The following is a 13,326-nucleotide window of genomic DNA, read 5'->3' on the forward strand; positions in this document are numbered from 1 at the left end:
ATTGTCAAAGGCCTAGACTGCATCTAAGAATATCAAAGCAGCTTGTTTTTCATTATCCAAGTATTCCAGAATATTCAGAACATTCCTAATATTAACTCATAGTTGTCTTATAGGTAAAAACCCACAATGATCTTCTTGATCTCCAACTATCAGAAATCTTTCCATTCTATAGAATATTATTCATCATTTGTTGTAAAGGTTGTAAAAGCTCATCTTCAAGGCATTTATAGTAAGAGGCCAGCAACCCATCTGGACCAGATACCTTTCCTTTTTTAGTCTTTTTGATAGCTTCACGCAACTGCATTCAAAATTTGTCTCTGGTTGTCTGTCATCTTCAGTAAATTCTGTTTGTGCAAGGATTCATCCACTTTTTCTAAGGAAATTTCTTGACCTTTGTAAAAAGTAGTATAATACTGATGAAACATTTTAGATATTTCATCAGTATTATACGTTTAGATGTTTGGTTAAGATGTTTGAAATCGTTATACTTCCCTATGACCAGACTCAGATAGAAGAAGCCATACTTCAAGTACAAGCAGAAAGCGAAGGAAAGAGATTTGAGAAGGAGGAAAATTAAGGAGGTTAAGACTTGATTTTGTACATTATATTTTTATACTATTCTTTACATACAAAGAAAGATATTGGTTTTGTAAATAATATTTTCACTTGTATACCATATTAGATCACACTACTTTATTAGTATAGGTATCATAGTGTCCAGAATAAAATTCTTCATTTCTTTAAGTCCTGGTTGTGTCCTCTCCTGACCCACCTCTGATGAGCTGCACTATTCAAAATAACTTGAGTCAATATATCAAATCTCTTAAAAGGAACCAAGAAACCTAGATTCTCCAAGTGTTGTTAGCTTGGTGTGTTGAAGAGGAGAAAGGGTTAAGTTAAAGAACTTTGGAAGATGGTTAAAAATGCATCAGCAAAGCACTTCTTTTCGAATGGGTGACTGTAAATAATAATAATAATAATAATAATAATAATAATAATAATAATAATATCCTCCTCCTTTGAGAGAAATAATGACTTCAATATGTTTCCTGTATACAGCAAATAGTCTTTTATTTATTTTTTGTCAGCAATTTCTCATAGTGTGAAAGATCACATGATGTACTAATTCCTCTTTATTAGTTGCTCCTTTTGGTTTAGCTCAGGCCTGAAAACAATGATGTAGCATTTTGGCAAAAATATGCATCCCACTAATGCAGCGCTGGAGGACAGGATGGAGAAGACCTCCACAGCTACCATGGCTTTTCCTCTCGTGCTCAGATAGGCTGGAAAAAAGGAGACCCACACACTGCAGAAGGCCAACATGCTGAAGGTGATGAACTTGGCTTCATTGAAGCTATCTGGTAATTTACGGGCAAGAAAAGCCACAGTAAAGCTGGCGAGGGCCAAGATCCCCATGTAGCCCAAGACGCAGTACAAGAAGGAGGCTGACCCCTCATTGCATTGCAAAATAATTTCTTTGGCTTCTGAGTGCATGTCCAACTCAGGGAATGGGGGAGATGTTGACAACCAAAGAACACAAATACAGACTTGGAAGAGAGAGCAGGAAAGGACTGTAGAAAAGGCCAATCTTTTCCCCACCCATTTCCTCATTGGAGATCCTGGTTTTGTGGCCATGAAAGCGACCACCACAGTGATGGTTTTGGCCAGGACACTAGAAATGGCCACTGAGAAGGTGATGCCAAAAGTGGATTGTCGGAGAAGGCAGGTGACTTGTCCAGGTTGGCTGAGGAAAAAGAAACAGGAGAGGAAACAGAGCAAAAGAGAGATAAGGAGGGTGTAGGTGAGGGCCCGGTTGTTGGCTTTAACAATGGAAGTATCCCTGTGCTTCATAAAAGTCCCAAGTACCCAAGATGTCAAGAAGAAGAAACAAAGAGCAGTGGAGGCTAAACCAATTCCTAATGTTTCTTCAAAAGTGAGAAAGACCACCACTTTCAGGATGCATCCTTTCTTTTCTTTGTTTGGATAATGATCTTCTGAACATTCAAAACAGTCAACCATATCTAGAGGAAAAATCAAGGAATTTGTCATCTATGTGTTCCACATTTTTAAAAATTACTTTCTGAGTGGGTGCCAACTGTTGTTCTTTCTGAGTTCTTTCTAATATTTACAGGTTTGATCAGATTGATATGAAAATGCAGGTTTTCCTTTCTTGTATCATTGGGTTATCATAAAAGAAAGTACAATGTGAAGGGCAATTATTCTTGGAAATGCAGACCATTCTACCATTTTCAATTTATTACAGTATAGGCAATTTGGACTCATCCCATTTTTCCAAAACATGGAGAAGAAAACTGTGATGATGTTTGTAAGACTTTAGTAACAGAAGCAGAAGTACGGACTCTGAGGTGCAATCCAAGATAATTCATTTAAACACTTTTAGGTTTCCTCCTTCCTAATGAGTGAGTAAACTAAGGATAGATCTATCTTCTTATTTGGAAAAATAGAGGGTGGGGGTCAAAGATGCAAAAATAATGACCCAATTTTCCTGTCAAGATAGGAAGAGTATATTAGACTGATCCCTGTATTTTATCCTTGTCTTTATTATATTTCTGTGTTCTATGTGGAAAACATTAGTAGGTTCTACAAACACCTATCCTATGTCCCTTTGATGGTGGAATATCTGATTTATTCACAAGTCTTCCTTTCTCTGCTAAAGCTTCATTTCTTTCGCTGTCTTTCAGATTTTCATGGAAGATAAGGCCCAGAAAATGACAGAACAAGTGGAAAAAATGTCTGCATTCACTCACAGCTAAACTGACCTGAGCTAACTAAAGGTTGTTTGTTAAGCATTTGTGGTGGATACCAACAGAGAGCAAGGCTATCAGGAAGGAGGGAGTTAAGGTTAGGGTTAGGGTGTATTTCAGGAAGGGAAAGGAGACAAAGGAAAACACAGTCTGGAGAAGGAAGATGGGAAATGGAAGAGGTTCAGGATAGCCACTCCCTAGGATCTCCCAGGGTGTATCTGCTAGTTGTAGTAGTATAGATTTAGTCTGGCAAGATTCTGTCTACAAGGTATAAGCAAATAAAGGAAGTTAACTCAACTGGACTATTTCACTGTTGTTCTTGGGCTGGGACCGACATCAATCTTGCCAGGCTCATACTTCCAGGAGGGAGGAAAAAATGAGCATGGCCACAGATCTTCAAGGAGTATTGATAATGCCATAGCATCTAGGAGCACCATTACTGCAACACCAACAGCCAGTGGACACACAGCTCAATCATTTACAAGCAAAACGCCAAACTTACTGCAACTGGACTGCCAGTGCTCTTGTGTTCTCATGGAAGCTTACTAGAGAAATATGGAGGGGATGTTGACCAGTTAAGGACCTCCCTTACACAGGGCAAGATATTCAGGGACAGCAGACTTGTAGAGTTGCCAACAGACTGCATTAAAAGGACCTTTGTGTTAAGTTTGTTGAAGGGGTCAGCAGAGAAATGGGCCATTCTTGTGATAGAAGCCAGTGACGCAATGGTGAACAACTATCAGAATTTCCTCAGGAGATTTAGAGGCCATTTCCAGGTTCCCATGTAGAGGGTCACAGCCAATCAGGGGATTCAGAAACTCAAACAAGGCAACAGGAGAGTAAGATTGTACATTGCAGATTTTAAGCCATCAGCTAGAGATGGAATGAGGTGGTTCTCATTAACCAGTTTAGGGAGGGGTTGAATGATGACCTTCGGGATGAGCTGGTAAGGCAGGAGGCCCCAGCCACCTTGGATGAGCTGTACCAGCATTGCGTGATAATTCACACCCAGCTGGAGGAATTAAAAGAGATTTGGGGTATCAGAAGCAGAAATGGCTATGGGCCTCCCCTCACAGCTCTCTTTCCTCTCTCTACAGTAGCCTCAGATGCAGGGGTGGCGGAGCCAGTGCAAACTGGAGCTGCCAAAACATCAGTCTCTGCAGAGGAGAGACAGAGGCAATGAGATCTGGGTCTCTGTTTTTACTGTGGAGCCCCAGGGCATATCGTAAGAGCATGTCCAGCAAGGAATCAAACAGTAGGGACTATACAATCAGAGCAAACCTCCAGTAAATGCACAGTTTCAACCACAGCTGCAAACCATGGAACCTTTACCTGCCACTCTCAAGAGAGCTTGCAAGAGGGGCTGTCCAGCAGATAAGGAGAGTTCATCCTGAAAAGAACAGGCAAGCCTTTTTTCTTACCCCTGTCGGTTCAGGGGCTGCAACAAACTTTATAGATACTCAGGCAGTACAAAAATGGCAATTACCAGTGGTACACTTAAAAAAACCAGTAGAAGTAGAAACTGTAGACACCTAGCCTTTGAAGGTGGGTCCCGTCATGTGGTGCACTACTCCGTTCCAGTTCTCTATCAACGGACATAGAGAGTTCTTGCTCCTGAACATAACAGCCTCCTTGCAAGCAGCCATAGAATTAGGCACCTCATGGGTGAGACTTCACAACCCTACAATAGTTTGGAACACAGGAACAATCTCCTTCTCCTCCCCAGATTGCCAGCCCCACCGGGTGCAAATGGCCAGGCTCTCCTCAGCTCCCAAAGCAAGCATCCAGGCATGGAGGGAGGGATCTGCCAACCAAGTATGCTGATTTCACATATGTTTTTTGGGGAGGAGGAGGCTACCACACTTCCTCCTCATTAAGACCATGATTGCGTGATTGATTTGAAACCGAGGTCAGAAATCCCTGGCAGGGAGCAATATCCCATCTGCCGAGGAGCTAGCTATTCTGAAGGAATATTTGGATATAAAGCTTAAGAAGGGATTTATTAGACCATCAAAGTCACCAGCCTCTGCTCCCACATTTTTTGTTCCAAAGAAGCCAGACCCACAGATGACTTCAGTGCAGAGGTTGAGCGAGGGAACTCCTATGTGCACCATCCATGTTTACAAGGATAAGGTCACAATCCGAGATCATTATCCACTTCCACTGATATCAGATCTTTTAGATCAGCTACAGAAGGCACACATCTTTACAAAGTTAGACCTCAGGAATGAATACAACCTCATTCAGGTAAAGAAGGGGCCAATGATTTTGGAGCGAGACAAGCTATGGCATTCTACTAGATTCTTAACTTCCAATAGGACATCCAAGAAATTGGACTCTATGTTTATGGGCCCTGTCACTGTCATTTTGACAAGTGAACCCAGTGGCTTCCCGTTTGCAACTACCAGCTTTGATGACAGTCCATCCTGTCTTTCTTTGCTCATTGCTAGTCAAGTGAGCACCCCCAAATGCCTGGAGATCCCAGGATCTGCCAACCCCACCAGTGATAGTCGAAGGGGAAGTGGAATATGAGGTGGAAGCAATCTCGCACTCATTGAAGGAGAGGGAAAGCGATCCAATATTTGATTCATTGGAAGGGGTACCCAGAGACAGAGCATTTGTGGGAGAATGCAAGGGATATACATGTTCCTGTATTGGTTCACCACTTTCATCAGCATTTCCCTAACAAGCCAAGGCCTCATGAGCTCCCCAATACTCCGGATGCTCGCGAACAACCAGAAGAGGTCGTTAGTGAACAGGCAGAAAGTTTGGGAGGGGCCCTGGGCAGGAAAGTGCCAAGACTGAAAATGCTTGGCCTTTGACTTTGGGCATCCATCTCTCAAGGGGGAGGGGGCTGATTTCTCTAATTCTGTAGCTGTCTTGCAGAAAGAGCCACCTGACATGGAGGAGTCATCAGAGAACTCAGACAGAAGCACTACCCTGCACTTTCATCTCTACCACCACTGCCCAGTTCCCCGGAAAAATCTAAGGAGGAGTCTGACCTTGAAGGCGGGGGGTGATGTGGTGGATAGCAACAGACAATAAGGCTATCAGGAAGGAGGAGGTGCATTCCAGGAAGGGAAAGGAGACAAAAGACAATACAGACTGCAGGGGGAGCAAGGGGAACATAAGAGATTCAGGATAGCCACACCCTAGAATCTCCCAGGGTATATCCGCTAGTTGCTATAGTATAGATTTAGCCTGGCAAGATTCTGTCTATATGGGGTAAACAAATAAAGGAATTTAACTCAACTGGACTGCTTCACTGTTGTTGGGCTGGGCCTGACAGTGTTAGACTACCATTTGTAAAAACTGTCATGTTGATTTAAACTTTAACTAGAACTTTAAATTTAACTTGATTCTCCTGATTTCTATGCCATTCTTTAAAAGAGGAGATTAATGGTCCTCAAATCATACCTTAATCTGGGCCAAACGATATCTTCAAGTGGGGTTTTTTTGGTAAGAAAGTATTTTGCCCTTGTCTTTTTCCAGCACACCTTTTCTTTAATTCCCAATCTCTTCTACAAATTTGAACTGGTTGTTCATCTCCCCTTCAAATATTTATTAGGTCAGACCTTGCCTAGCTGGGCTTGTCAGGAGTATGCTGTCATCACAAGTTACGAAGATAACATCATAAGGTAGGAGACAACAATATACAATTATTTTTTAAAAACTGCTTAGTATATCCTGAGTTTACAAAAATTCATGCTATTTTGTTCACTGAGTAAACAGTCTTAGGGAAAGAACACTGAATGCAAATGAGGTTGACATTGTGAAAAATAAATAAGTAGATCATGTGATCATATAAGATCTATGGCTTAATGTATATCTATTTTGTGCCTGGATAGGAAACACTGCCTGCAGGAATCTTATGGGCAAACTTTGATTCCTGAATAACAGATTGAGATTCATAGGTATCAAAATATTCATTCTGAAGAACTAGTACAACTACTAATTACATGCATTCTAAAGTAGTCTATTACAGTTTGCTTAAGGGTATAGAATGAAAAATTGGTGGAATGTCCAACCTACCATTTAGATTTGAAATCTTCCCTTCTGGGCATGGAACACAGTCATAGCAACAGAATTGTTCTCCTTCAGCCCCTTTCTTCCAGGATCCAGGGGAACAGTGGTCATTACACAAAGAAAGTGGAAGAACCTAGTCATGAACATGAAAAGTTTTGCAAAGGGAGATTTTTAAAGCAGTTTCTAATATTTCTTTTTTCTGGGGGAAAAGAATTCTTGACTTTCCAAAGGGCTAATGAATTGTATCTACTTGGATTTATACTATACATTAAAAAGATGTTGAAATTAGAAGGATTTGCAAAAGGGCCCGCTTGAAGAAGGGCAGAGTAAATAAATAAATGCAAATTATGATAATGTTATGGAAACTATGGAGTTGCACGATTTCAAATGGATTTGCAACCAAAATATGAAAAAGTCACTTTTACATTGTAATGCCATTTTGTCAGTTTGGTAAATGCTTGATCATGGACAACATTGATATAGAATATGGACTGTTTTCTTTCAAAAACAGAAATTAGATTGCTAAAGAGACTATCTTCAATTTGGTTTAACAAAGACAAAGCCATCTTCATGGGATCTGAATGGATGAAGAGATAGTCCATTCAATGGCCTATACCTGGTTAAAAGCTGGGTGCCAGACAATCAAATCTTCTTCAATGAATAATTCTTTCCCTTTTGGAGCACTGGGATCTAATTTTCCAATTTTAACCCTCTGAAAGGACCTGTTTGGAAAAGTGATCAAGTTGATGATGTCGAATCCAACTGTTGCTTCCCACTTCTCATTCAGGAACACTTTCTCTCCAGCTGAATTGTTAAAAGAAATGCCTTGGAGAAGTGGATGGAGCTACTTGAAAGAGAATGAAAAAGAGAAGGAGTTGAAAGGAAAATAATGGGGCAGGGACAAGTATATTTAGGTGCTGCTCATTCATTCTTCCCATTCCAATATAAATATCAAATAAGGACACCTAGCAAATTGATCATCTATATTGCATGGAAATGTGCAGGTCTATTCTGTAACAAATGTGATATGATTTCCAGGGAAGATGAGAAGCAATGTGAATTTTGTCAATGAATGAAAGCAAAATGAAAACAGGCTATTGAAATTATTTAATTTCCTTCAATCATGATTTAGGTTCACTATTTAACCCTAAAACTGTACCTAAATCAAAGATAATGGAAATAGCTCCATGAAACATCTTGAGATCCTACATGATTTGAAGGCCTGATAGTACAAAATCAATCTATGTAGTCATGAACCAAATCATTCTAAATAATGTAGTTTACTTGTTTTCAGGATCTGCTACAAATGTCAGAGCTGTGAGTCACAGGATTGTCTGATTCACTTTCCCCCCAATAATTTTATTTGTGATTATGTTACAGATGTAAAAGTAATCTAAATACATAGTACAGAAATATATTTTAAAAAAGAAAAAAATAGAAAAAGAAACCTCCCCCTTCATCCCCAGCAAATGTAATCAACATTAACAACTTATCAGTAGATCTTAAAATACAACCAAACAGCTCTTCATTCCATACCCCACCCCAATCTCTATAACCCCATCTCTAAAACCTCATCTCTCCATGTTAATCAGCAAAAATCCAGTAAGGGTTATTAGAAGTAACAACATAAGTTTACAAACAGTGTCTATTACACCCAAATTGAATTCTTCTTTTTATATTTATATCTACATTTCAATTTAAAACAGATTTCCCCCTTCTTTCCTCTTTTCAAATACTCAGAATCCAGTCCCACTCAAAAAAGCATTCAACATTATCAGAAATTACAACCTTGATCAAATAAACCAATTTTGTATTCCTTTTTTTCTCCCAACAATCTTCAAATTCCTCAAAGAAAGTTCTAACACCTGCCTTCTCAGAGTCTCTTCATATATTCTCTCAAAGCTCTTGACTTCTTTGTGAGGCCTCTTTTGTAATTCCAGTGTCACAACTCCAGCAAAACCATTTTGTAAATCCAATGTGTGTGTGTGTGTGTGTGTGTGTGTGTGTATGTATGTATGTATATGTATATGTGTGTGTATATATATATATATATATATATATATATATATCCATCCACATCGCTCTTCTGATTTATTATTTATATATCTTTTTAAATCTTTAAATCATCATTCAAAATAGACTTACACAATTGTAAATCCATTTTTATCATCACCTTTTTTCAGGCTATAAATTTTGAAACCACCTGCAAGTTTATTTCAGTTTTATTCAGTGGCACTTGTTCCTCTTCAATAACACCTTCTGATTCTTCTGTAAAATTAAACAGCTCTGAGACTTCCTGGCCCATTCATCAAAAATTTCTCTTAAGGTAGCCATCTGGTGACTTCTAGTGTGCAACCTTCAAAGTCATCTTATCAGTTTATCACATATAAACAAAGACATTTTCCAATGAGAAAGGATCCTTTCAATTAGCTTCAAAGTCATAAATCATGTCTACCTGAGAGATGCACCTCCATTGAACTTAAAGTCCATACAGGTGACATTAGTAGATATAAGCATGATGAAATCCCGTGACTCCCAGCTAATCTCAAACTGACCACAAAAAATGCAGGTTCTGCTCCCTGCTTAAAATTTAAAACAGCTGTGCAGAGTCCATATGGGTAATCCTGAAATCTATCATTACACCGGAGAGATTACAGCAGCTCGAATCCTGCATTCAAGTGCCATTTCTGGATGCAATGTGTCCCACTATTGTAGAGGAACATCAGCTAGTCAAAATGGTTCACCAAAAGTATTTAGAGAAGAAATGTATTTGTTGTAGAAACACCTGAAATCTTACAGACAAGAACACCAAGCAAAAGAGATTGCAAGTATGAATAATAAGAACTACCATGAGTATAAATTGTAACCTGGTGAAATAAAATGTAGTTATCTATCTATCTATCTATCTATCTATCTATCTATCTATCTATCTATCTATCTATCTATCTATCTATCTATCTCTTTCCTGTAAAGAGTACAATAGCTGCAGAATTCTCATAAATAACTTTGGTATACGGACAACAGATTTTGATCTATGTCAATAGACTATGAATATTCTACTTCAAAACTTGGAGAAACTAATAGCCATTCATGTACTAATCCAGGAATTGCATTCCTTTAAGACGACATCATCATCATCATCATCATCATCATCATCATCATATGTTGAAACTACTAGTTTGATGTGAAATCTTTCTTTGTAGGAAAGCAGAAGAGTGTCCCTTCAGACCTTCTCTCCCAGTATCCAGGGAAACAGCGGTCATTACACAGATCAACAGGAGGAACCTCTCTCTCTCTTTTATCTGTCTACCTATTTACCGATGTAGCTATCAATCTAACCTGGATTAAATGTATCCAATGTTTAAATAAGGTGTTGACAATACTACTAAGGGCAGCGTTTTTTCAGTTTATGGATTTTTCTGCCACCATCACAGAAATTAAGGGTTGAATTTTATTTGAACAAGATGATAGGGGGGGCCATTTTGTTTCTGAAAGTAATAAAACTTCATGAGGTCATTTTAGAGAAGAAATTTGGTCCTTTGTACATAAGCATCATTTTCTACGTGGTTAAAACCAGGGTGCCAAAGGATTGTGTTCTCCTCAATCGTGAGTTCTTTCCCTTTTGGAGCACTGAAATATAACATTCCAACTTTTACTCTCTGAAAGGATCCATTTGGAAAAGTGATCATGTTGACAGTGTCAAAGCCACCTGGACCTTCTCTTTTGTCTTTAAAGAAGACTTTTCTCCAGCTGAGTTGTTAAAAGAAATCCCTTGAAGAAACTTGTGGAGCTACATGAAGAAGGATGAGAACAGGGAGTCCAAAGGAAAACAATACATCATGGACCAAAGGATTAAAGTTTCCCTTTCTTTTACTCCTATTTTGTGGGAGACCAAAGAACATTTCCTAGCTTGAAATATGGAAGAAGAAATTGTCGACCCAGAAAGAATGATCAAGATCTGAGATATGCAAATAACTTTTATTTTACTAATTATGACAAGTACTTAAAAGTACCAAGCTCTGCAGTTCTCCTAGTAGTTAACTGTAAGTAAAAAAACCCACACCACTTAAAGAAAATAATACACATGTCCTACCAAACAACTACTGACATCAACGCTAAATCCGAAGTCTAACAGCCCTGTCTTGACTAAATTGCCAAAAGCTAATAAGAAAGGTGAAATGCCCATAATTCAGAAAAGCATGTTGGGCACAAGGCAAAGAAAGATTGCCTTTGGATAGGTCACTATTGAATTATTCTTAGAATGAGGCTGGATGAATTTACAACACAGGTCAATTCTAGGTGGAAATGAAATGCTTATTTTTAGAACCAAGTGTGATACAGAAATCCCATTGACTAGACTGAAATTTGCAAAGAAATAGTTTATTTGCATCCTCTTTTATTGCATAACATAAAATGACCTCTTACACTACTCATTTTGTTGCTTCAGTATCTATACTGATATGTGGCCATAGGCCAGGGCATACAAACCCTATTCAGATATGGATGAGAATGACTATTCACTAAAACAAAAGATAGGTATAGCATGGAGAGATTACCTGCCAAGGCTGCAGATCTGGAAATTCAAACACTGGAATTTCTCTTTGTCTGAATCTTGATCTCACTATCTCCTGCAAAGAATGTGCCACCGCATAAACAGCATTGTAAATACTATAGCTGTGGCCAGTCATCTGCAACTCAAAGAGAGGCCCAGGCAGATCCTCCAAATTCTCTTCTCCGCTACAACTTTCATTGATCTTTGAGGCTGATTCTGCATTTGGAAATGAACAGTCAAACAATTGTTCCCAAATGTCTCGAACAAATCCATCTTTATAGGTTGAAGGTTTGATGACTTGAAGAAATTCTTTGAACCCTTGAACTTCTCTTGTATGAACTGTAAAGGAAAGAGCCCCGTGGAACATCCCGAGATCCCAACCCCTTTGAATTCCTGTCAGTATGAAATCAATCGGGTTCATCAGGATCCAAACCTTTCCAAATGATGCACTCTCTTTATTTTCAGGATCGCATAGAAACACAATGCTTCTGAGCCACAGAATTGTGAATGATTCTCCATAGACAAGAAAAACATTTGCTTTCTGATCTATCAATTTATTAGAAATAATTAAGATTTCATCAATCAATTCTGACACATATTCCAACTGGGCTTGTTGTGGAATTTTTTGTGTGAAAGCTAAACAGATGCCATTCTGGGAAAGTAATGGCTGCAGTTTCTGCAAGAAATGTTCTCTCTTATTAGTATCAAAAGTAAAGACTCCAATCCACGTCCATCCAAAATGGAGAAGAAGTTGTAGAACTCCAGTGTACTGATGGTCCTCTTTTGGGACCATGCTGTAAAGTGGAGAGAACCTAGTAGTCTGAAACTCTTGTTGGGAAAAAGAGCTATAGGTCAACTAAACAAAACGAAGGAAAAAAAATAGAGGTGGGGAGAGAGAGAGTTGTTATTCATGAGAATCCAGGGAAAAATATGGAAAAATGATGGCTGGATGGGAACTCAGTGAAGATGTCCCTACACTGAAAATTTCTCCAATTCTAATACAGTATAGCAGTTCTGCTAAACTGTAGAAGCAACTGAAAACCAAAGATAAAATGTTTTCTCACTTGTGGAATATAACTGCATCACAAACCAAAATTAACTTCCTAATATAGAGTTCCAGAATGCTCATCAACATTAACACCTGGAAATCTGCTAACTCTCTGAGCATGTGAACTCTTCCCAGCCTAAGGCAAGAATTCTTCAGAGCTAGACCTATTGGATTACCTTCTGCCTTTCTCTGTGGCAGATATAATAAAAAACCTATCCATGAAAGACCATCTCCATGAGAATCTGGAGAAATAGAAATGTCCTCCTTTACTGCAATTATTACAGAGATCTCCAAAATTCTCCAACAATTTCCCGGCAAAACAATTGAGGTTTTTACTAAATTATTATGATCAGACCCAAACCAAGACATAGCAAGGAGACTTGCTACCTATTGCCGGCAGGTGGTAAAAACACAATGTCAGTTGACCTCCTCAAATGAGTTTAATTTTGTTGTTCTGTAATTTATGTTTTAAATTTTCATTTTCTGATCTATGATCATAATAGAGGATTTTGATGTTTTGGATGGATTACCTTGAGCCAACTTATTGAGTTGTGGGAAATAATCTGCAGAAAGACATAGTAAAAAACCAATCTCTAATATTAACTACAAAAGAAGTCAATGTTTCTCTCTCACCCCCCTGCCTGAAGTACCTGTGGAATCTTGTAGACATTTATGGTTTCTGCCATATAGGATGAAGTATCAGAGACAAGTGCTCCAATGATGGCCATGAGATTTTTCTGGCAATCACATTTGTAGTTAGGGACAAATTCCTTGGATTTGAAGAGCAGGTCCAGAGTGGTGCGGTAGGTCATCCTTGGACTGTAGTAACTGTCATAGATGTGGAACCCGAGAGTGATGTTAGGTAGGATCTGGGAGTCCTCATTGATCTCCTCCACAGCAAAGGCCAAGGCAAGGATGTGCTGATAGAATTTGGT

General features: G+C 38.9%; 1 protein-coding gene across 1 annotated transcript; it reads right to left on the reverse strand.

The window, feature by feature from the left end:
- Positions 1-1,122: 1,122 nt before the first annotated feature.
- LOC103056833 (vomeronasal type-2 receptor 26-like) lies at positions 1,123-13,326 on the reverse strand. The gene is made up of 5 exons (XM_088143685.1): positions 13,042-13,326; positions 11,348-12,199; positions 7,408-7,635; positions 6,798-6,924; positions 1,123-2,021 (listed from the first exon to the last, which is right to left on the reverse strand). Exons 1-5 carry the CDS (start codon positions 13,201-13,203, stop codon positions 1,123-1,125), a joined length of 2,268 nt encoding a protein of 755 aa, XP_087999811.1. The 5' UTR covers positions 13,204-13,326.

The sequence above is a fragment of the Python bivittatus genome, unplaced genomic scaffold (genome assembly GCF_059951505.1).
Source record: "Python bivittatus isolate LINGU-HERP-01145 unplaced genomic scaffold, Pbiv_v1 ctg000360_np1212, whole genome shotgun sequence".
NCBI lineage: Eukaryota > Metazoa > Chordata > Lepidosauria > Squamata > Pythonidae > Python > Python bivittatus.

What these genes read in the sequence shown, in the direction of transcription:
- LOC103056833 (XM_088143685.1), bottom strand. Translation starts at nt 13,203, where the DNA reads ATGACCTACCGCACCACTCTGGACCTGCTCTTCAAATCCAAGGAATTT. An exon ending in CAGATCTGCAGCCTTGGCAG is followed by an intron (nt 7,636 to 11,347) that starts GTAATCTCTCCA and finishes TCTTTCAAGTAG; the next exon opens with CTCCATCCACTTCTCCAAGG. An exon ending in GAAGATTTCAAATCTAAATG is followed by an intron (nt 2,022 to 6,797) that starts GTAGGTTGGACA and finishes TTTTTCCTCTAG; the next exon opens with ATATGGTTGACTGTTTTGAA.